Source organism: Narcine bancroftii, chromosome 14, assembly GCF_036971445.1.
Source record: "Narcine bancroftii isolate sNarBan1 chromosome 14, sNarBan1.hap1, whole genome shotgun sequence".
Lineage (NCBI taxonomy): Eukaryota > Metazoa > Chordata > Chondrichthyes > Torpediniformes > Narcinidae > Narcine > Narcine bancroftii.
In genome coordinates this window covers 20,371,304-20,396,157 of record NC_091482.1, presented here as the reverse complement: position 1 = coordinate 20,396,157, position 24,854 = coordinate 20,371,304, and the positions used below count along the sequence as shown (strand labels likewise).

General features: G+C 39.5%; 2 protein-coding genes across 5 annotated transcripts in view; one reads left to right on the top strand and one right to left on the bottom strand.

Moving 5' to 3' along the window:
- The first annotated feature begins 452 nt into the window (after positions 1–452).
- Positions 453–24,601, top strand: vkorc1l1 (vitamin K epoxide reductase complex, subunit 1-like 1). The gene is made up of 3 exons (XM_069910840.1): positions 453–698; positions 19,354–19,463; positions 20,974–24,601. The coding sequence occupies exons 1-3, from the start codon at positions 508–510 to the stop codon at positions 21,198–21,200; spliced, it is 528 nt and encodes a 175-aa protein (XP_069766941.1). The 5' UTR covers positions 453–507; the 3' UTR covers positions 21,201–24,601.
- Positions 11,693–24,854, bottom strand: part of gusb (glucuronidase, beta) — a 46,488-nt gene continuing 33,326 nt past the window's right edge. For 2 of the 4 annotated variants that reach the window (XM_069910831.1, XM_069910836.1), the window contains one exon: positions 22,736–22,997. Coding sequence is in view for 1 of the 4 variants with exons in the window: in XM_069910836.1 (XP_069766937.1) it covers positions 22,955–22,997 (43 nt within the window). In the remaining 3 variants the exon portion in view is untranslated. Of the gene's footprint in view, positions 12,707–22,735; positions 22,998–24,322 lie in introns of those variants that run through there. The other 2 variants (XM_069910832.1, XM_069910835.1) reach the window with 2 other exon arrangements.

The following is a 24,854-nucleotide window of genomic DNA, read 5'->3' as shown; positions in this document are numbered from 1 at the left end:
ATAGGAATGGAGGGAGGGGAGAGGTGGCTCCGCCTTTATGGCTCAAGACCATGGGGGAGGAGTCCTACAGTACGAGTCATCAGTGGGTGGGCCAGCTCCATATATACAGTAACCAGCAATAACTATATACAGAGCACCCCAAGCTTCAACCATCCTCAGTTAAAAATTCACGATGAGATAGTTTTGCATTGGAACCATTTTTGTATATGGCAACTGATTCAGGTTGAATATTCTGTCACTGCAGCTCCATTTTCTGCAGGGATAGGTGTCATTGCCCATTTAAAATTCAATGGCAGTACATTATGTCGGTTATTTATGCCACGGTGTGGTTTGCAGCTGCATTAAGCCCACAATGGACGGGACCCAATGGCTCAGGGCCGTTCTCGGGGACCTGGGCGCCGCTTTGATGACGTCAGCGAGGCGCTGATGACGAACTTCTCCGTCGACAATGCGGCCGCGGACCAATCGGAAGGCGCGACGCCTCGTCGGCGGCGGACAGAGGGGAAGATGTCGGCGCCCATCCTGAAAGTGGCGACCCCGAAATGGGAGAAAGTGGCGAGGAGCAGCGTGTGCCTGCTCGGGGTGCTGCTCTCGGTCTACGCCTACCACGTGGAGAGCGCCCGGGCCGCCGACCCCGGCTACGTGGCCGCGTGCGACCTCAGCGAGCGGATGAGCTGCACCAAGGTGTTCGGCTCGAGGTGAGTGGGCAGCGGCGGAGGGGGTGGGGAGGGAGGGATGGGGAGAGTGGCCGGCGGCGGAGGCGAGAGGGCCTGCCTGCCTCGCTCCATTCACTGACCAGATGCTGAGGGCAGAGTCCGGGCTTTGACAGGTGGGGGCACGGGAGGGTGGTCCTTCCCTAGAAGGGGGAGAGGGGCTGAACGGCTCACGCTGTGGTGGTGTCAGTGTGCCGAGTGAGCATCTGTTTGGGACTGGAGCAGGTGAGGATCCCCTCTTTGAATGGCTCAGGCCCGCTCGGTTGCTTGTACCTTTTTTTGGTTTGGACCTGCTGAATCTCTCCAGCACCTTTTTTGTCCTATTAAACTACGATCACCGCGTCTGCAGACTTTCTTGTGGAACAGGTTAATATCTTTTTTCTAAGGATGTGTGTTAAGCCCAGAATATTTTGAGTCTCATTACGAAGATGTGATAGTTAACGATCTGCTGTTGATCGTGTAAACAGTTTTAGCTGTTGAATGAATACAAAGTCTGTTCTCTCCAGTATTATGTCTTAACTTTTAGGGGCATCTATGGTTCACGGATTTCTAAATTACCAATAGTTGTTGAAGCATACCTTTTGTATTGGAGGAGAATCACGGGGCGTTGCTTGGTTCAACTGTGATGCACCCATGTGTTGAAAATTTCGTGGACCTGCTTTGGAAGGACTGGACTAATGTGGAAGGCTCATGTTGTGCATTGATAGCTTTTTTTTTCCCATTGAACCATTTTGTACCCTATCTGTTGACAGTCAACCACGTGTAGCAGAAATGTTTTGGTGTAACCTAAATGAAGATCGTAATTTTGCTGAGGGAAATGTACTTGTCAGGCATATAGTGCACAGAGCAAGGATGGCTATGATTTAAAAAATAAAATCAACTTTGAATTGAACGAACCTTCACAGTTAGGGCACTTTCCAAAACCAGTTGAACTCCGCATGTGAAATTCAGAGTAGCCGCCATGTGCTGTTCTAAACTTTATTGATATAATTAAGAGGGTCCGTTGGCGTCAAAACTAACTCCTTGTTTGACCGATGTGTGGGACAAGATTACAATGAGTTTTGGGTTTATTTAAAAAAAATGTATTCTTATAATTTTCAGCCAAGATGAAGCAAGAAAGGAAGGCCCCATTCAAACATTGGCAATATAAAAGTTTGCTTGATTGGACCATGTGGCATATTCTTTCTACCTACCATTGTGGCATGGGTAAGATGGCATAAATTGATGAACTGTTAAAATTACAGCAATGAAGTAGGGACTTCAATAATAAACCCATATTGACCAGTTGATGGGTGGGTATCACTGGGGAAAGGGAGAGGATTTCAGCCTGACACTTTTCCTCCTTTTTAAATGGAGTATTTTGCCAACATGATTCTTTGGGTAATTGCAATTTGGTGAGTCTTTTGCAAAAAAAAGGGAGAAATTGCACACACATCTTCAAAGTCTCTTTCATCACCATTTAGTCCCATAAATTAACTGCATTTTTACAAAAGAATGACAAATCAGTATTTGTATGTTTTGGTTTTAAAACTATTTGGAGACTATTAGTGCTGCTAAGAGAAAGTCAGGATGAAATTCCACCGGAGAAGTTTGGTTCAGTCAGTTCAAAACGTAACAAATTGGAAATGATCCCAATAGCTCTTTTTTTTTGGCCAGCTTAAACACATTGTTCTGTAATTATATATATGCATGCTATACTGATAATAATTTTGTCATATATGTTGAACAATATACAGTACATATGCACTGAAATTCTTAATTGATGTTCTTTACTGTTGGTCAAAATGCATGCCCTGTTTACCTCCTTCAAAACAATTTAATTAAGAATATTTTTTTAAAAATTAGTTTACCACAAAGCTCTCTAATTTCGAAGTACTTGTAATTTTGTGCCATCTTTTCCATACTATTAGAAACATGACAGGTTGCACTCCAGTCAATTGATAATGATCGTGCGATCTTTAGCTGTTGTGTGGGAGAAGGCAAAATGCAAATTTTGTTGTAGTCGGCATACTGAACTCCAGCTTATTAATATCAAGTTAATTGCACAGACTTATCAAAGCAGGATCTTGCCCTACTATGTAGTTGCTAGGTTTTACTACTATCATCTGCCGCCTTGCTATTCTGTGTAAATATGTGATCGTTATCAAGCAAAATGATGCATTTTAATTTGAAGAGTACAAGGGTGTTGAACTTTTCACTGGCTTTATTCATTGACTTTTGATTTATAAGATGACATTGATACTATAAGATTTATAAGATAAACATTGATACTAATGGTGCTTGTTTTGCCAATGGTGTACATGATTGTGTGTGAAGTTGTAAATTGTGCGGTTGAAAGTGTCAGACTTCATCTCTCAGAATGTAGCAGAGACTATTAATTTGCATGAGTTTGAAGATGCCATTTGATTTCTTTTGGGGGTTGGGAGTAAGTTGATTAGAAATGTGTTAAATACTTTGGGAATTTATTTTAGAATGGCAGGAGTAAATAAATGTAGTTTATTTAAATGATAATACTGACACAGGAGCTCTTCCTCCAAACTGTGAATGTAAATTGTTGATTCAGAATGTCTTTTGAAGTGATTAATTCTGTGTGATTAGTCCAACTGTTGCCTCAAGTAATTTACCCATATTATCTTTGTGTTCTTCTTCAATGTACCAATGAAATGAAAAGACTCTTTGCACTACACCAACTCACCTCACAATCTTCCTTGCCAACCAGGCTTCACTTGATGCTTCTGCATTATTGCATTGACCCTTCACTGATGTTCCTCTACAACTCTTTTTAAAGAGATGTTTTTGAGATGAGATTGGAATTTTGTATGCTTGCATTCTTGACTTCGAGTTTTTAAATTTAAATTAAAAAAAAATTCCACTAGTCCGTGCTGTCTAATTTGCACCCAATTAACCTACGCCGCCGATACATTTCAAATGGTGGGAGGAAACCAGAGCCCCCAGGGAAAGCCCACACAGATACAGGGAGAACATACAAACTCCTTACAGTGCAAGAATCGATCCCTAGCACTGAAGTGTTGCGCTAACTGCTACGGCAACCCATGGTTTTCCTATGTCTTGAATTGATGTGGGATTCCTTTGATTTAATGAGGAAATTTAAAATCTTAAAAATAACTTGCAAGTAATTTTTATGGAGGAAGTGGTGGAGGAGTTACCTTCAAATAGAATTGAGTTCAAAATAGGAGGGAGTAAAAAAGCTGGTGTGCAGATTGGATGCAATAGGGTGGGAGGGGATTTGGATGGACTATGAATATCTAGATCGTTTCTTCATTTATATTTTAATTGCCCTCATTGGAAAACTAACAAGCGGACAAGATTTCATTTCTGAATGAAATATAGGGATGTAGAACAACCTCTGCCATAAATGCTTTACACAACCTGAAATAGTTGAACCGTTGTTAGGAATGATGGTAAAACTACTTCCTGGCTTCTCTATTTCCAATCCTGAAATCACATTGGTGGTATCATGTTTAAAGAAGTACTATTAAGGTGATGATTATAGTTTAAAAACCAAATCCATATTTATTTATTTATTTATTCGAAAAAGCAACCTTAATGATGAGCACATCGTTATGCTTCTGCTGAGCACTGGATCACCTCGGGACTCTGCTCAAACTGCAAGTTTGCAGGTGACACGACAGAAGTTGGCCTCATCAGCAACAACGATGAGTCGAAATACAGAGAGGTGGAAAAGCTCATGAAATGATGTGAGATTTGAATTTCAACATGGACAAGATAAAGGAGATAATTGTGGACTTCAAGAGAACCACCCTCCACTACACATTCTGCTTAAGAAGTGACTTGGAGGTCTACCAGATTCTAAGAGGCATAGATGAGGTGGACAGCCAGTGCCTGTTTCCCAGGGCAGGATTAGCAAACACCAGAGGATATCTGCACAAAATGCAAGGAGGAAAGTTTAAGGGTCTAAGTATTTTTTACACAGGTTTGTGGTTGCATGGAATGCCTTTCCAGGGGTGGTGGTGGAGGCTGAAACCTTAGGGGAATACTCTTAGACAGGTATATACATGAAAGAAAAATAGAGGGCGATGAGATAGGAAAGGTTTTGTTTTTGGTAGAAGTATATAGGTCAACGTAACATCAAGGGGCCAAATGGCCTCTACTATGCTGAAATGTTCTATCCTGGACACATAACATCTCGTTTGCTATGAAGGCATAACGGTGTCTACACTTCTTTGGAAGGCTGAGGCAGGAAAGGATACTGGTAACCATTCTGTCAACTTTCTCCAGGTACTTAATTGATCAAGATTTCTGACTATTGACTCTCCTTGTGTTTGCCCACTGAGTAGTGAAAATGTTACCAGAGGGCCACTGCTACTGTATTCACTAAGTTAGTACCAAAAATGTCTGTCCAAAATCGTCCAAATTCACTGGAAGGGTAAGCGAACGGATGTCGGTGTTGAGGCCTGACTCCCAAGGGACTGCCTAAAGAAGGTTCAATTGCAAGTATTTTTTGTAATTTCAGTAAAATGGCATTGAAGACAACTCATTGAGCAGTTGCAAGTTGATAAGGCTGGGTTAATGGAAGTAGGAACATAATGCTAGATGAAAGCGCTGATTCTATTTCCATCATCCCACCAGACAGCTTTTTGCTTAAAAAGTCCCATGACTTCAATGTCCTTTTTACAACCCTTTAAAATGTTACCCACAATTTTTAAATCTTTGGGTAGTCTGCTATTATAAACAGTTTGAATTTACTTTGATCTAATCCAGTCATAATTGCACCTCTGTCAGTCCTCTTTGAACAATTGCAACTTCATTTTAACCCTTTAAATGCAACCACTGAAGCTATTCAAGTAAATATTTCTGTACCTTCCACAAGACCTTTTTATCCTCCATAAAATGTGAACCTAACCAGAGTTTAATGCAGGTTCCACATTTCAGTTTATGAATCCCAGGAACCCACAATGCTTAATAAATACTGTCTCAAACTGTCACCCATACTCCTTTTAGAATTGTACCCTTTGACCTATATTGCCTCTATTTTGACTTTTTGCCAAAGTGCATCACTTCACATTTCTTAATGTTGAACTTCATTTTTTTTAATCTGTCTGTTCATTCAGCCTATTTGTTTCTTACCGCTTTAATCCCCCTCACCTTTTATTACATTTCCAAACATTGTGCCATGAAAATTAGTTCATTCGTATATCAAAAAAAGCAATGGACTCAATAATGGTCCTTGGGGAACATCTCTGCCCAATCTGAGGTGCAACTTTTACCACCTCCATTAATGTTCTGCCTTTAAGCCAATGTCCTTCCACGCTGCTGGTGACCCCTAATTTCCTTTGTGACATCATCCATTTCGTAAAATTCCCTGGTCGATCAGCGAATAAGCACCTTATTCAGATCCAGGACCCAAGTTTCTATTACTTTGCTCTTTATTAAAGAGTTCCATCATGTTATAGCTACTTTTCACAAAAAGGACATTCATAATAAGATTGCCTCCTTATGATTCAATGCCTAGTCTCGAAGCGTTTGTTTTCTGCTTGGTTCCTCAGCACATTGCTCTAAAATTCCATCATGTTGAATACTCCAGGAATTTGTCCTTCACACTCTTGTTGTTAATTTGGTTTGATTAAACTTTTATGAGATCACCTAGGATTACAATTGTACCTTTATTGCATGCATCTCTAATTTTTTTTGCCTCCTATTTTGTTTTAAACCTTCACAAACAGCCCAAGGAAACAAACTGCCACTATCTCCCTGAGTACATGGGTCTTGTCACTGATCAGGTGGAACTATCTTCAATGGTACTGGTCCAAATGTCCCAGGAATCCCTGAATCCCTCTCCCAAATAACCTCCCAGCCACACATTTATCCAGTAGTTCTTCCACTTTGTTCTTGCTACCAAATGGTACTTGGTTTATTTCTAACATAATCTTTTAAGTTGACCTTTTTAAATTTCGCCCCCCCCCCCCCCAACATAAATCGCAGGACTTTGTGCCTTTCCTTGTTTGTACAGATGAGAACCACAACCAACTGGCTGTTCATCTGCTCTATCTTGGATGTCCTGTCACTACTCCAAGATCTTATTGCTTCTCACCCTGGAGGCAACTTGCTATTGTTACAACCGCAGAAACCTTCATCAGCTTCCCTCACAATTAATCGCTTATCCTACACCCTTCCCATTCTTTTTTCTTTCCTCCCCTCCTGCACAGAAATTTTGTCTTTCTACCTCTGTTTCCGCTTTATTCTTTTTTAACCAGTTATAAACATGCTGGAGAAGCTCAGCAAGTTGAGCAGCATCCAGAGGAAGTAAAGCTTGACCCTTGGTCCTTTGTCAAGGTATAAGCAAAAGCAGGCAGGGGCCTGAATGAAAAGGAGGGAGAAAAGAAAATTTGGAAAGGTTAATGCAAGAGGGAGGGTAGAAGAGTCAAAAGCTGAAAAGTGATGGGGGAGAGAGTAGCTCTCTGGAAGGAAGCCGGGGTGGGGGGGAAGCTGACAGAGGGATAGAGAAAGAGAGTTGGGGGGAGGGGTTTAATGGAAATTGCAGGTCATTATTCATGTCGTCTGGAGTGTCCCCAGACTGAATAGGTGTTCCTCCATTTTATAGGTAGTCTTGGTTTGGCAGTGCATGAAACCATGGATAGATGGGTCAGTGTAGAAATAGTGTGTGGAATCAAAATGGTTGGTCACTGGGAGGTCCTCGCCATTGCAGCGGATAGTGAAGGTGCAAAACACAATGATCTCCCGGTTTGCGTCCAAACCATATCGAGAGCTCCGGATGCAGTAAATTACACCTTCAGATTCATGTGAAGGCTTTCTTCACTTGAAAGGACTGCTTAGGACCCCAAATGGTGGTGAGGGAGGTGATGTTGGCGCAAGTGCAGCATTTCTTTCAGTCTCAGGAGTAGATATGGTGATTAATGGGAAGGGATAAATAAGTGAATGAGGGGGTCCCTGAGGGAGCAGTACCTGCGGAAATGAAGAGGAGAAGATGTGTCTGGTAGTGGGATAACATTGTAGGTGGCTGAAATTGTGGATACAGATGCTGGAGGGGTAATAGGCAAGGACGAGGAGAATCCTGATCTATTGCATCTCGGGGTGGTGGGAGCCAAGGCAGATAAGTAGATGAGGGCTGAGTTGATGGCAGTAGATGGGAAGCTATATTTCTTTTACGGAAGAGGACATCTCTGATGTTCTGAAATGGAAGATGTCATCCTGGGAGTAGTCTGAGGTAGAGGAATTTAGAGAAAGCATAGAATCTGTACAGGAGTTGGGGTGCGAGGAGCTATAGTGAAGGTAACTGTGGGAGTCCCTGTCTCTATGGGGACATGACTTCCCCAGATTTATTTAAAAATGCAAAGGTAATGTAACAAGCATCCTGAAAGCAATTTTAACCTTGCTTGGTTCAATATCTTGTTGAAATTTGGATAAATATATGGACACAAATTTAAATTTTATTTACAGCATGGTAGAAGCCAATTAAATCTGTGCTGTTAAAACTTCTTGTATCAAGTTATATGCACTCTCTAATTCTTCCTTATTTTTCTGAGCTATTCAGTTAACCACTTGAGCAAGCTTTCAGTCCCTTAACTCTATTGTTCAGTGAGATCATAACTTTGCTCATTCCCTGCCTTTCATATCATAGGGTTTCTTAGATTGCCCAGCAAAATTTTATTCATCTTGGATTTAAAATTATTGAGTTTGTAGTATTTTGTGGGGAGATGGTCTCCCTTTTTCTGGCAGTCTGTTTGGTTTTTTTTTGAATGACCAGACTGATTTTAAACTCCAATTTCTGTACTTTCTAAATGATCACCATCAGTTTTTCTTTCAGTCCTTCTGATTCCTTTCAAAATTCTGAGAATCCAATCCTCTCTATGTCTTCCATGGAGCACAGTTCTATTTGTACAATCTTTTAATTTCATTCTTGAAGTCGTCGTAAGATTATTATGAATATATACAATACTCCATCAAAGGCCACTATATGCCATTTACTCAGTGTGCAAAAGATTGATCAGTTGAGGTGTAGCCTAATATGGGCTTTGAGAATTTTTTTAAAAACTTTGTATTTTGGTCTTGTGTATAATTTGATCTACATGTCCCTTTGGACATCGACTGTTTCTAATTTTACCATTTTAAAAAAATAAATAAATAAATGGAAATATTTGGATCTATTTTTATGGGTCTTCATGGATGTCATCAACCTTCCATTCACCGGTATTATGATGTAAGATATAGGAGCAGAAGTAGGCCGTTTGCTTTGTTGAGTCTGCTCCGCTATTCCATCGTGAGCTGATCTATTCTCCCACTCAGGCCCTCTCCCTTGCCTTCTCCCCTTAATCTTTGATCAGTATCTGAATAATCAGGGTTCAATCTCTGCCTTAAATATCCGTGGTAGCAAACGATCTAGAAGTTCACCAGTCTCTAGCTGAAGAAATTCCTGTGCTTTAAAGGGGGGTCCTCCAATCCTGAAGTTGTGCCCTCTTATCAAAATCTTTGTTATCTGCTATATTTTTGTGTCATTTACCTATTGAAGAATTGAGGGGCTGGCATTGATAATTGTATCACTTCTTTCTAATTCAACTTCATAACATTATTCCTCCTGTATTAGTGCCTTGACATTTTAATCAATAATGGATTAAATTGCTTAACCAGCTGTTAATTAAAGTAAAATTTGTGAAACCGGCTATCCAGAAATATTTCTTAGTCGACTACTTTAGCTATTTAAATAAGATTCCGTTAAGTTTGATAGAAGTAATTTGTCTTTAACAAGTCCACATTAGCTTTCCAACCTTCAAGTGCACAAATATTGTCAATATTTTATTTCTAAAAACTTTCCCTAACAGGTCAATATTTTCCTGGCTTCTCTCTCCTAGTAAATGATGATGTTGCTTTTGACTTTTCCTAAGGGAATATTTTCTGAATCGGAACTTTGAGGAATACTGGCTTTTTAAAAATATATATATATTTTTTATATATTTAAAGCCAAAATTGCAATCAACAAAAACAAAGGGGAAAAAAAACAACTTGAATATAAAGTAAAAATAATAATCTATGATACACGATGGCTATAATCCTCCATCCCACCCACCCATGAAAAGTTAATAAAGGAAGAAAGTTTTTTGATTTTTTTTCCCTAAGGGAGTATTTTCTGAAGCAGAACTGAAATAATGGCTTGAGTCACTTTCTTCATCCACCCTTGTTATGAAAGGATGGGAACCATAATATTCCTATAATTTTAGCTATTAAAGCTGTTTTTCTTCCGCATAACTGACAATGTGAAGTAGTCAGAATTGTACAGCATGGCTCTTCAACCCAACTTGCTCTCACTGATCAAAATGTCCCAGCTTTCTTCATTTGGCTTGTATTCCTCCAAACCTATCCTATTACACCTGCCTCAACCACCACCACCTCTGTCAGCCTGTTCCATACAGTCACTCTCCTCAATGTAATTAAAGAAAAGTTACCCCTCAGGTTTGTATTAAATCTCCCCACCCCTCCTTTCCCCCCCCCAAAAAAAATCACCTTAAACCTACATCCTCTGGTTACCAATTGTCCTAATCTGAGCAAAAGACTCTGTGTTACCTGATGTACTCCTTATAGTTTCCTAGCACCGTGACAAAAACTAAAGAGGGTGCTCAAAAGGAAGCCTTGTGGAGATCTCAAACAACTATAATATGACCTCCCAACTCTATGCTCAATACTCGGAAGGCCAAAGTGCCAAAAACCTACGCGATCTACCTAGAACTCCACTTTCAGGGTGCTGTGTGCCTAGACTCTGAGATCCCTCTGTGCTACAATTCTCCCCAAATCACTGTGTAGGTCCAACCCATTCTTAGACTTCCCAAATGCCTCTCACATTTCTCAGTATTAAATTTCATCAACCATTCCTCTTCCCACCTGGCCCAATGATCAAGATACTACTGCAATTTTTTTGCAATCATCTTCACTATCTACAATAGCAGACACTTTACTGTAACATGCAAACTTTCTAATCAAGCATGTTTAATTATTTATTTGCCTGAATTTTAAAATAGTTTGTTGAGCACGATGGGAACATTGATGCAGAGGAGGGCGTTTGACTCCTGGGGTAATGGGACTTGCTAACGGGAGCGTGGGACCTGTTTGAATTAAATGGGTGGCATGTTAGTGGGATTGAAAGCAACATTGTGTAGATATTTGCAGATGAGTGATAACCTAATCGGAGGGGATGAAAGCAAATACAGCAATCAAAAGCTGAAAATTGGCAAGTCTGGAAAGCTGCAGGAACAAAGGCAAAATGGAATTTAGCAATCCTTTAAAAAAAAGAAATGTACGAAATTCCAAAGAATCTAATAAGGTGGAAGATGATTAATTAGTCATTTTATCTGAATGATATGCTGGAAAAATTCATATGTTAGAACAATGGTTGAAGTATTTTTAAATGTTCTACTGGATTGTAGACTTAGAGGGAGTCGGAAGAACCAGTCAAAGGAAAATTTTGAGGTATAATACGATGACAGTTGACTCTATGCTCGTATTAACGATATAAAATCAGTGTGAAAGGTGTAGTTGCATAGAATTTAAAGTCCAATGAGCAAAACCATTTTAGCCTGTGATTTCAAAATCTAAGGAGAGAATACATAGCTAAAAAGTCAAAAGACATTGCAAATTTGAAATGTAAATAGAAAATGCTTAAAGTATTCAGCAAGTAGTTACAGATGGATTTTTATTTTTCCTTGGGCTTCACTATCAAGTGAGCCTGGATTTGTGTACTGGTCAGGCTAGATTGGAACAGCAAGTTCAGCTAGCTAAAGAAACCTCCCAAACAGGATGAGATTTTCATGGTAATCTGACCTACTTTATATGTGAGAATCGGTTAAGGAGTCTCTCTGTATGTCTAACCTTTATTAAGGTGCTTCTTAAAACTGAACATCGTAACCAAGTTCTTAGCCACCTGTCCATTGGCTTTGAGATTTTTTTTAATTGAAAACTTTTATAAAGTACCTTTTTTAAAAAAAAAAAAATGTTTTTAAAAGTGCTTTATTTCTTGGGCAAAAGTATGGAGACAGCATTTTCCAACTGGAAAGTTGTACAAAATTTATAGACAGATTTGATCAGTTATTCTCAACCTTTAGCTTAAGCTCCCTTCACTGTGAAGCAGTCAAGTTTTGGTTTCTTCAGTACTTCTTTCCGACTGACTACATAAAACGCATCTTACTTGAGGTGATAAGAAAACAAAGCTTTTATTAAATGTGCTTTGGCCCCCCCCCAAGGGCGCGATGAAATGGTTGGATTAGATTAAGGAAGACCCTTCGAAGGTGAGTGAAGTAGGTGAGATGTAATTAGCATCTGGCAGAATTTTTTTATAAAAGGTTTTGCAAAAGTACAGAATAAATCTATTGCTTAAAAAATTTTTTTAATTGTTCTAAAATATAAACAATTGGAAAAAGGCCAGTGAAAATAAAGAAGTTTATGTCAAAATGATGCAATAATAGTCCATCGTGCAACTGCTAAGTTATCAATGCTTCAGCAACTACAGGCTCAATGCAATCAAATGTTCACTGTCTGGCTATTAGCTTTGCAAATAGATCATTTGTAGCTCAATGTTGAAATGAGTCAAATGTCAATAAGATGTTTCATCACTGCACCAGAGACAAATTATATTCACCGTGGATTTGTTTTCCCACTTTTGTACTCGACATGATTTGAGAAATGGTAAATTATGTCATTCAGGCTCTCTTGCACTTAATTATGATGAGGGGTTTTTTTGTGGTTCAGAATTTTAAAATTAAACCATTCTTATTCCACAGTTTGAATTTTTTTTTCTTGTTCTTTCTGAACCTGAAGTTGAATTCTCTTACTTTTGGCACCTAGGTTTTTATTCATAATTTTGCCAACTTTTCTTCAACCTTCTGACTAAGAGATGTGCAGTTGCTTGCCATGTTCAGGCAGTTGCTTGCCTCTCGCACAAATCCCAGCTCGGTTTCCTTGCGGTGGACGTTATGGTTTCCATTTGATAACTTTGCTACGTTGAAAACCTATAAGGGCAAGTTTTACAAATGTTGAATGCTGTGAGTTAAAGCTGCTTCAGAAAATACAATCCATTGAAAAAGTAGCCTTTACTGTGGGGAAAGGCAAGCCAAGTGATTAATTGTGGGGGGAGGAGGGGGGAGATCTCTGAAATGCTGGAGGAACTCAGCCAGTCTTGCTTCCTCCATAGGAGGTAAAGATGTATAACCAATGTTTTGTGCCTGGGCCCATTTACAAGGCACGATTTTTTTTAAAAAACAGGCAAGTGCCTGAATTACTTGGCTGGGAAGAAGGAAAGAAAGGATGGGGGAGGAGCACAGACCAACAGACAAAAGGTGATAACTGGACACGGGTAGGACAACAAGTGAAAAGGTGAGAAATGATCAGGGAAGGGTTGGCTCCGTGAATGCAGAAGTGGAGGGAAAAGGAAAAAGAGACAAGGAGGCAGGTCTTGTGCACTGCCAGATTGAGTTCGCCCACAGATTGGAGGAACACCTCTTATTCCAACTGGGCAGCCTCTGACCAAATGGCATTGTCGTTGACTTCTCTGGTCTCCATTTGCCCCCACTCCATCTCTCCCTATTTCTCCTTTTCCCTAATGATAAAACTAGCTTTAAGTAACTATTAATAATCTTGTTAGTTTTGTTAGAATTTTGTTAAAGGTATGGCCAGCATGGATTTGTAACTGTGGAAGATGGTGCCCAACTTCATTTGAGTATTTTGGGAAGATAACAAGGTTGAAAGTAGTATGCTTGATGCAGTTTATATGATGTTAGCAAGGCTTTGATAAGATCCTCATGGCAGATTGGTCAGATAAATGAAAATCTGGATTCAAAGTTGACTTTGTGATGAGATGGAAATGTCGTAGTCAATCAGTTTTGTTTGTGCTATTACTGTTTATAAGGCAAACAGGACTCTGTTTGCTTAAAAATACCAATTTTTTTTTTTAAAAACCACCAACCTGAGTTTTTGAAGGATAATTAAGCCAGAAATATTAGCTAAGTCGGCGGGAGAATGCCCTTCTCATTCACTGTGCCATTATTTTCTTGAATAGACCAAAGATTGATTAAACATTGTTAGCATGAAGTACATCATGGGACAAAATGGCATTCTTTGAAGTGCCATCCTAAATTGAGAGACTGGTATGGAGCCGGTGCAGATCAGAAATATCCTGATCCAGCTTATTCATATATGCAGGCTTTTGTAATCTATTTCTGCTCCATTTTTAAATCTCACAGCCTCTAGCGTAAATGTGATCAATGGTCCTTTGTCTACTGAGATTCCCTGAAGAGACCTTAGTCATTTTACCTACAGGCCATTCTTCGTGTAAACTTAATTAGACCTCAATGCAAAAACTATTTTGAAGCTAATCTGCAGAGAATGAATATTGATTCAGTTGATCGGTGTGTTATAACTTCTCGGCAATATCTTAAGATGGCATTTTTATTATTTCCTTGTACTTTAGTTTCCAAAAAAAATAAGCAGATCTTCAAGTTGTACAGCAAAGAAACAGCTTACCATGTTCAAGCTCACTATATTAGTCCTATTTGTCAGCACTTGGGCTGTAATCTTTTCTTCCTTGGCACTTAACCTACTTAGTTTTGAGTAAAATAATGTGTTTTATGTATTGAAGAGGACACAAACAAGGCTTACAAGAGCTCTTCCCCCTGTTCCAGCACTAACCTATAAAGTTTTCATGTGAGTTTATTAATAGTGTTGCTATCTGTATCTAGGGCATTGACTTCAGAGGGCAGATTGGGTAGAAGGGTATAGAACAGAAGTGAAGTCCTCCCAATTGTCACAATTGTGAGGCTTTTTTGAAATGTACTTTTCATTGGGTGCTGACTGTATTTTGGTTTGTTATAAATTCAACTTTGTACTCTCACTGGTTTTGTGCCTTTTAGAAATTTGGACTATAAATCACATTATGTCATTGAGGAACCATAACGTGCAAATTATCCTTGAGTTGGAAATTGGAGTCGGAGCTGCTGTAACGGCAGCGCTGCCACTGATGTGGTCCCAGGAGAGCGGAGACACTGCACTGCTCTAAACGCTTCAACTGCCTGGTTCAAATGGCTGGGAGCTCCATAAAGGCTTTGAACTGCCTATTGAAGTAAAATCCTGCAACCGCAGAGGTCTGTGCCCAAGATGGTGGCACCTGTGCCTGGCACCACAAGGGGTTGCAGACTCCAGGCAACAACAGACAGGTGCATGGCTCGAGAAACAGGGCAAACACCCCCTGCCTCCCCTGTTGAGGAGATGCAGAGATAACCTTGAAAGGAAGGCGACCATGGTGGCAGATCGCAAGGGGCTCAGTGGCGAAGGGACTGATGCGGGCCGAAGAGTGACATGGTCAGGGGGCCTGCACGTGCTGCAGGCTTCTGGAGACTAACTCATGGGAACCAGGTCTTGGATCCAGTATTCAAGAGGAAGCCAAGGGCAAGATGGTCTCTGAGGGCCTTGAGCACTTGAGGCTTCCTGATCATGTCAGAAGTTTGGAACTGGAGCTCAGATTGCTGAGCTTGTACAGCTACTGAGGCTGAGGGAGCTGGAGGCAAATCCAGATACTGCGACTCTGAAGAGATTTTTTTGATTCTTTTTCTTTTACTACAAGGATCGCTTGGTGACACTGGCTACTCTTTCTCTTCCTTGTGGCAGGCAGAAGGCAATTTGTGCAATGTTACATGTCCTGTACTGTTACATGATGATAAAGGAATCTTAAATATTGTCCTGCACACTATCTGATTTTTCTTTTCAAGATCGAGTTTTTCTTCTTGGACTGTGTTTGGTTTTCTCCCACCTTGAGACCTGGTGGAATTTCTAATCCAAGGTTGTCCTTATGTTGGTTGTTATTTATCTCCAGGTAATTCTCATCAAAATGATCAAAACAAAGAACTTTTTAAGTATGGAGTCCCCTCCTCCCCCATGCGCAACAAGGACAGGATTCCTCGTCCTCACGTACCACCCCACCATCCTCCGCATCCAACACATCCTCCTCCACTACTTCCACTACCTACCACACGATCCCACCACGAGACACATTCCCCTCTCCACCTTCTGCAGGGACCATCCCTTCCGTGAGTCCCTCGTCCACTCCTCCTTCTCCACCAATCGTCCCCTTGGGACCTACCCTTGTGACAGCAGGAGATGCTCCACTTGCACTCACGTCTCCTCCCTCAGCACCATTCGGGGCCCCAAACATTCTCCAAAGTGAATCTGCAGGGGTTATCGACTGCATCCGGTGCTCCTGCTGTGATCTCCTTGATATCAGAGAGACTGGACACAGACTGGGAGATTGCTTTGTTAAGCACCTCGGCTCTGCCTGCCACGATAGCATGAATATCCCTGTGGTCACCCTTTCAATTCTCCATCCATCCATCCCCTTGCCAGTCTGTCCACTGTCTCGTGTACTGCCAGATTGAGACCACCTGTAAATTGGAGGAACAACACCATCTTCCGTCTGGGCACCCTCTAACCAGATGGTATTAATATAGGCCTCTGGGTTTTGTTTAAACCCCCCCCACATTCTTGCTTCTCCTGTCATCTCTCCATTCCCTGTCTCCTTTTGCACAGACATGATAAATTCTACCTAGACCTAATCACATCTAATTAACACCTTTTGTTGGTCTGGTTCCAACCCCATTGTTTGAAGACTTTCTGATAGATCCTGCTTCTTCCTTTTTCTGATGCTTTTTTTCACCCCCCCCCCCCCCCCCTTGAAGAGGTCAGGCTGAAACATTGGCAATCTATCTATTTCCTATAGATGCTGAATAAACTAGCGGAGTTCCTCCAGCATTCTGATGTTTTTATTCAATTAGCAAACCAGGTGTGATGCAACTAGTCAGTATATTTTCATAGATCACATGCAGAGGTTTGATAGAACATTCAATGATATGCTACATCTCCTCAGCTTTCTTAGAAAGTAGAGATGTTGGCATAACCATATTTACAGTTGTCTCTGCTCATTTCAGAAATCCTGCAATATGTGGACTTGAAGATACTAACCCTCTACACCAGAGGTTCCCAACCTTTTACTTTCCGCTCACAGACCACTTGAAGTATTCCCTGTGCCGTAAGTGCTCTGTGATTAGTAAGGGATTGCATCAGGTGGAATGAGTAGGAAGGGAAGGTTGAGAATCACTGCTCTAGTCCCAATTGTTACTGAAATATTTGGCTTGAGAAAAATTGTCATTGGCCCATTTCCTTTGGAGTGATGAAACCGTGCACATAACGAGTCCATTGGGAATGATTAAAACAGTGGTTTTCAACCTTTTTCTTTCCACCCACAGACCACCTTAAGCAATCCCTTACTAATCGCAGAACACTTGCGGCATAGGGAATGCTTAAAAGTGGTACGTGAGTGGAAAGTAAAAGGTTGAGAACCACTGCTCTACACCTTCGATGAAGACTGGCGCATAGTCCCTCGGCCTCCCCTTCGTAAATCCGCAATAAGCTCCTTGATCTTGTTAACGTTGAGACCAAGATGGTTGTTACTGTACACCAGCAGCATTTTGTCCTGCTTCTCTGATTGCTCCACCTACCCTAATTTTCAGACTGAATTCTCCCTGGATTGAGATAATAATGACCATAAGACATTTGAGCAGAATAAGGCTCTGGCATGTTCCTGATGTATTTTTCTTCTCCTCTCCCTTCAACCTGTAGACTTTGACACCCTTGCTAACCCGAGTATTCAGAAATCTATTTGCAGCAGCTTTAACTTGTTTTGATTAACTTTTCCACTGGTAAAAGAATGGGTGTGATTCAATTCTGCACGATGCAGTGCTAACTTTGGTGCAGTGAGACGTTTCTGTAGCACACGAAACTGCCAGCATTCTGTAAGCGTTGGCATTTAACGTTGGAGACATTGTGTGCGTTTTTTAAAAATAAATTGAAAAGATTGATAATGCAATTGAAGCTGGATTAGTGTGAGTAGTCTGTATTGCCAATGGTACTGTTTGTTTATGATATGAACAGCTGATAACTTTCATATTCCTTGTTTTGATGCACCAAGCTGTACATTCAGCTGAGTGCAACTTGCTTAAATGAGTAGCATGAAGTAGGGGCAATGTGAATTGATCCAATGTTTCTTATTAAGTAAGCTGCATTTTAAACTGATGGAAACCATTTTGACTGGCAAGGGATTTCTTATTGAAACGATTGTTATAATTCTTGGTGAAACATGAAAGTCTGCAGACACTGATTGTAGTAAAATCACAGAAATGCTGGAAGCAACTCACCAGGTCACACAACAGTAAAGATGTACAATTGACATGTCGGGTCTGAGTTCCTCCAATATTTCTGTGTTTATAATTCTTATTGTAGGTTGAGTTGCAAAATTGAATGCAAATTGCAATTACTTTATGAAGTTGGCAACTGCTCAGCTTTTAACTGAAATTCCCAATAATTCAGCACCAAGAACTCAAAGCTAACTAAATAGGAAGATTCTGATCTTCTCCCAGTCGAGGGACATAAAATAGTATTAGTCTAGAAAGAAAGATGTTTGAAGGTTGACTCTGATGTGGTAAGCAAAAGGACCTGTTCCTATGTGAATAACTATGACCTGACAAGCCTCGTCAGAAGGGCAATTTTATAGTAGTCATGGGGGATTCATGCATATATACATCCAAGTATATTGGGAAAACCAGGTTGGGACTGCATCTCAAGAGAAGTTGTAGAAAGGTGGCTTTTTAGATGAGCTTGTCGATAGACCTACTTGCTGTAATAATAGATTGGGTGTTGTGCAGTGCACCAGAGGTGATTAGGGAAGTTGGAGGAAAGGAACCATTTTATGATAGTTCAATTTGAGATTTAACAAGGAGAAACTAAAGTCAGTTGTGTCAGTATTTCAGTGGAGTAAAGGAACTGACCAAAGTAGATTGGAAGGGAGCACTAGTAGGGAAGAGCAGCAGGGGCTGTAGGGAAAAAAGGAAGTTGGCTACAGGATAAAACTATACCAAAAAGAGGAAGTATTCAATAGGAAAAATGTCACAAATATGGCTGACAAGAGAAGTCAAAACCAATGAAAAAGCAAGACCGGAAGCAAAAAATTAGTGGGAAGATGGAGGATTGGAAAGTTTTGAAAAATTTGCAGAAGGTCACAAAAAATCTCATAGGGAGGAAAAGGTTGAAGTATGAAAAGATGCTAGCAAATAATGTCAAAGGGGATACAAAAAGCTTCAAGTTTATGAAGAGTAAAAGAGAAGTGAGAGGAGATATAGGAGCTTAAGCTTCAGTGCATGCTGACATCATTTCATTCCCCTCTGTGCTGTTTGTTAGCTGATTGTGTTGTTCAGTTGCTTTATTTTCAAGAAAGCCTCCTTTCATTGGTTCAGGAAATAATCTGTAATACTTTTCTGTGGCTGATAAATGTGACGTATAAATTATTGTCCTGCATCATTAAGAACAGATATTAATTGAACTAAAGCTTCTAGACATGAAAAACAGGTGAATGGGGTCAGATTTGCCAATTTTACTGGCTGACGCGTCACAATTTCCAGCATTTTTGTTCTACATTAATTTTTTATTATTTTAATTAGCTTGACTTGGTATTCTTGAAAACCAGTTTTACCATGTTTGTGAAAACATGGTGTTTATGTCATGTGTAACAAATAGTTTATTGATCCTTCTGTGTCACTTAAACTATTATTTGTCACAGGTGGGGAAGAGGATTTGGACTAGTTGGGATCATTTTTGGAAAAGACAGTGCTTTGAATCAGCCAAACAGTATTTATGGACTTAGTTTCTATGTACTACAAATGTTGTTGGGTGAGTACAGCTTATACGAGTTAATGATTTTACATCTGGCCATCTAAGCTTCATTCAATTGCAAATGAACCAACAGACCTGGAACATTTACAATTTTCATACAAGAGGTTGATTGATATTCATAACTCCTTGCTTCATCTCTGACTCCTGCTCTTTCTGCATTCGACTCTTTAGAATCTTGGAAAAAAAACTATTCAAGGAATGGTCCTAAATGAGGTTTGTTATCCCAGTAAGATAAAGAATTGCTGGAGGAACTCAGAAGTTCAGACACCATCCATGGGTAGAAATGGTCAGTCAACATGGTGAAAACAGAGGAAACCTGTGACCAATGAAGGACTCTAAAACTGTAATCTTGTCACAGTTCATTGCTGTTTTGACAGTGACAAAACTGGCAAACAAGATCAGTGTGTTGAAACTCGATTATCTTTTTGCAACAATCTGTTTCCTTGTGTGAATATTGCAAATTGAATTTCTCAATTTGAACTTGTTTGGCTCAAGAAAAAAAAAAAAAATCGCTTAGTTTAAACTGTACTCTTGTCTGACTGAGATTAGCACATCTAACTGTTATGGCACTTTCAGTACAGCTATTTTAAGGTTTCTTGCAAAATTCTACTATGTTATGATCTTGTCATTGAAAGCTATTTAGTTCAATCTGAAACCAGGGTTTGGAATCTTAACAGTAGTACAGTTATGAAGCCTGAATTGGTTGTAGTAGTGAGGAGGGAAGTACTGTATGTAGAAGGTGTGACGGTAGAAGACCAACGACTAATGTACAATATCCCATTTCCTGAAGTTTAACCATGCCTGATTGGGAAAGTTAAAGATGATCCGAGATCTGACAAAAAAAATTATAAGGGGTGAGGATTTCAGAATTTGATAAAGGAAGATCAAGACACTGATGAGGAAAGCAGAGCAAACTAATTTACCAAGAAATTTTAAAATCTAGTTTGTTTTATAGGTAGATTCAAATAAAGATGAGCAAATTCCTTAAAGACTAACGCAGAAGTTTTGTGTCCATCTTCACTGAAGGAGATGCGAATAATAGAAAACCGACAGGTTTGGGGAAGAGGAAGAGCAGTCAGTGCATCTTTGGGATGTTTGAGGAATCTAGAGCCCCCGCTGGGAAACTTTGCAGACGCAGGGAGTGCATGTACACAAGGAGCATCTGAAATCTTAGTCCAACCTAGGTCACTGGATCCACGTGATGAAACTAATTGACGAGCTGCAACCTAGCCCTAGCGCAAGTTTTAAGCAGCACTTTTAGGAAGACTAGTGAAGCGGGAAAAGTGGTTGCATTATGTTTTTACGTCCATCACTGTCTGCAGACTTGTTTTGCTTTTAATTAATTTTGTTACATAAATATCCAGCTGGCTCCACAACCAGATTCTCTGTGCCCTGACTGATTTATTTTCATTTTCAAATGCAGTGACATTTATTTATGGAAGCGTAGGTTTGTCTTGTATAAGGAATTACTTTGGTCCATAAGGTAACGTTCCTTTCTTTCTTGCAGGTATGACCGTGAGTGCAATGGCTGCTTTAATATTAATGACAACATCGATAGTGTCTGTGGTGGGCGCACTGTACTTAAGTTACATCCTGTATTTTGTGCTGAAGGACTTTTGCATAATTTGCCTCACTACATACATCCTGAACTTCATTCTCTTTATTATCAACTATAAACGACTTGTTTACTTGAATGAGGCTTGGAAACAGCAACTCCAATCCAAACAGGAATAATGCATACTATTTACAAGCCTAACTAACACCTGGAGAGCCTGCTTTCATTGTCTATTTGGTAGTATTTTTGAGTGAGAGAATTGTATGTGATATAAAGGAAATCAAAATAATTGAGAACCAATTGTTCTTTTGAATTGAATACTTGTGTGGGGCCCTGAACTTTTATTTATCCTCCCTCATGCAAAGATTTGACAGACAGGCCAGATAAGAGCAAGCTTTAACTGTAGTGCACATTCCTTGGGAGATCTGATGTTATTTTTTAAATGCACCAAGTGGTATTTTCATGCATTCCTTTGTTTTCTCCTGGCTATAATGTAATTTGTGTTAAATTGTGATTGAAAGTGCCTTCTGTTACAGAGGAATTTGCTGTTTATTTTAATCCAAGTATTTTATATTGCACAGAAAGTGGCTGTCAAATGTCCTGGTTCTTGGTGCTTTTGTATGTGGGCCAGAAAAAATGTACATCTAGTGTTGCAGGTCCAATATCTTTCAGTATAGTAGTTATCTTTCATGTGTTGAAATGGTAACTATACTGGGAAAAAAATGCTTGGGTCCTGTAGGCATAAACCTTATCTGTTTACACGCTTGACTTTTGTTTTAAAGACCAATGTATCACACAGGTATTTAAATTCGCACCGTTCAGTGCTGGATAGTTCTGGCTCGAGCTCAATAGCTTTAAAAGTATGCTTCTGAGTATCCAGAACTTGTGGATGACTAAAATGGACTAACAATTTGTTATCATTAGTGATGTGGTTTAGTGGTAGTGCAATATAATAGTTTGTAATTTATACCAAAAAGCTTGGCTACACTTAAGAATATATAATTGTTTTAAAATAAGCCTGAATAAAGCAGCAATGAGGACCATGTCTATGTAAACCAATTTTTAAAAAAAAAATTGGATGATTTAGTGAATTTGATAGACCCTTTCTGGTTTGAATTTCATTGTGCTGTACACAACTTGGTAAATTTTTTGAGGTTTGAATTAGTTTGTCACCCCTTTTGTATTCAACACCATCGTGCCAATTGTTTAAAGTGATTAAGCATTGCTATATTAAACATTCAAAATGGTTGTATTGCCATAAGTGCTTACTATAGAAAAGTTTGATAGCTGGCATGAGTACTGAAATTAATTTCTGACCTATTAAATCCTATTTAAATGTGCACAACCAATGCTTAAATATCAGATTCTCTCATTCTGCAGAATTTTAAATGGCAGATGTTGCTCCGATAACGGCGTCTGAATTAGAGGCTTTTACCTAGTTTTGAAGCTGGGTTGTTCATGTGTTAGAATGTGCACTTAGTGTGTAATAGCAGACTAATTATTTTGTATTCATTGCTGCACTAGATAAAGATTTAATTTAACTTTGGTGCCCCCAAAGCTACAAGTTGTTAAAAAAAAATTGTAGCAAATTTAATAACTTCAAACACTGTAATTACATCAAGAAATTTGATCTATTGCACTAAGTGATATCCTAGAGGTTTTGAACTTAAAGTAGCTTTATGATGTCATTAGAATGAAGTTACTTTAAACGTCATGGATTGTGAAAATGTTTAATGAAATGATGTCATTGGAACTGGTAAATATTGGTTTATTGGAAAGGTAGTTAAACCAACATTTTGTCTAAATGTAACTTTTAATACCTTGGACCAACCATCAATAAACATCAATCTTCGTATACCTCAGATACTGTGCACATATGCATAGGATCACTCTTGCATGGGTGAGTCATCCAACGATTGTCGACTTTCTGTTCCTACTTGACGTGAACTGTCTCGTGAATGGACAGATCAGGCTTACTGGGAGAAAAAGATGGGTTAATGTCAATCAAGAACTGCCTATAAAGCTAATGCGTAGTCATTTTCTTTTATCTGAGAGTTTTTGTTGATGGGCAAAGTGTTGCACATGATATGCAATCAGAAATTTGTGGAACCAGTATTTTTGCAACACTTGTGTGCCCTGATGAGTATCTGTTTTAAATCCTTGCACTGTAAATGTTTAGTGATGTTTAAAGCCATTAGAATGTGCATAATCCAGAGGAAGTTGGGTACAGTTAAAGCTTGTCTCAAAAGATTGAATCCTGGATATGGGAGAAAAACATTTATTGTATCTGTGCTTATTGAAGCTGTTGATCTAATAAGTGATTAGAAGTCTATCTGAGCTCCAGATGACCACCGAATGCTATTGTCCTATTATGTGACATTCCTGTGGCCCATAAGCTAGAAGAGGGAAAAAAATCCAAAGGAGTTAACATGTGCTCTATAGTACTAGTGCAGGTTGAGTCCCTCTCATCTGAATTGCACGGGACCAGAAGTGTTTCAGATTTTGGAATAATTGGGGTAATGAAGCAACACAGTAGCATCAGCAGAATATCTGTATCAGTTGTTAAACAATGACGAACAGCAGCAGACTTTCAATCTCCACCTATATGATGCTGTTTTGATCAAAAGGTTAGAATACACTATTTTTTCCATTGCAATAATGTTGCTGGTCATGTTACATTCAAAGATGTTATTTTAGGTGGAGACGAATTTCAGATGAAAATAATGTTTTGTACTTGCCTTGACTTCCCTTTTGGCTATTACACTATTGGTCATTTTCAACAGTATCTTTGTACCGCAGCGCTAAAAAACACAAACTGGTACTAACGGAGCCCAAAATGGGCAAGCGAGGACAGGTGTGGAATTTTCCACTTGCTGGTTCTCAAAAAACTTTGGAGATTTTCAGATCTGGGTACTCAACCAGTACTTTATATCTTGATCCTGTTTTGAAGTCAAACTCTACTATTTAACTGCAATTCCCCATGTTTGGTGCAAAATAAATGGCATATTAATTTTCATTCCCGTTGGGTTCAAATGTTCTACTGCCTGGTATTGGTCCATGCAGTAGAACGATGGGTAAATTTAAGGACTCGGAAGTCTAATTGTATTAGACCATCATTTGTTTGATAATATTGCACTGTCCAGCATGAAACCCGTGTTTACCGCTCCTGCTGTACTGTAATTGAATATAACTAGAGGTTCATCACAATTGGTATTGGTCAATCACTACATATCACGATCAATGCAAGTAAATGCCCCCCCCCCCCCCCATTAAAGAAGGTAAATTGGCATTATGAAAGTGACAGGGTTACAGATGCTCTTTATTTTTGTAAACTATCTAGCATGGCAGAAGTACTATGTTCTTGATCTGTATAAAATGTTCCATCAGAATTATTTATTAATATGCTGCTTCAAGCTCGTGAGCACACATGTGGACTCTCTGGGCAATGTTCCCCTTCACAGATGCGAACGTTTTTTATACATAGGTTCAGGAATATCATTTTGCTAAATAGCAAAGATTTGTAAATATGTATTCATTGCACAAAATTTTTTGGTATGAAATAAATGTAGAATTTACATGAGCCTTGTCATTTTTGAATGTTGATTTTTGCTAAGCCAAAGTGTGTGCGTGGGGGGACACACACTTTCCCTGGTTATAGGGAATTTGTGTTATTTTTACTTGTGTTCGGACATGTAAAGGAATGCAGTTAAGTTACACTGGTCAGCTAAGATTTTGCTTCCTGGGCACCGTTGGATTTCTATTTTATGGATTCTGGGCTGATCACTAAGTGTATTACGCACAAGGTGAGGTGTTTTTGGTCAATCCCATCATGC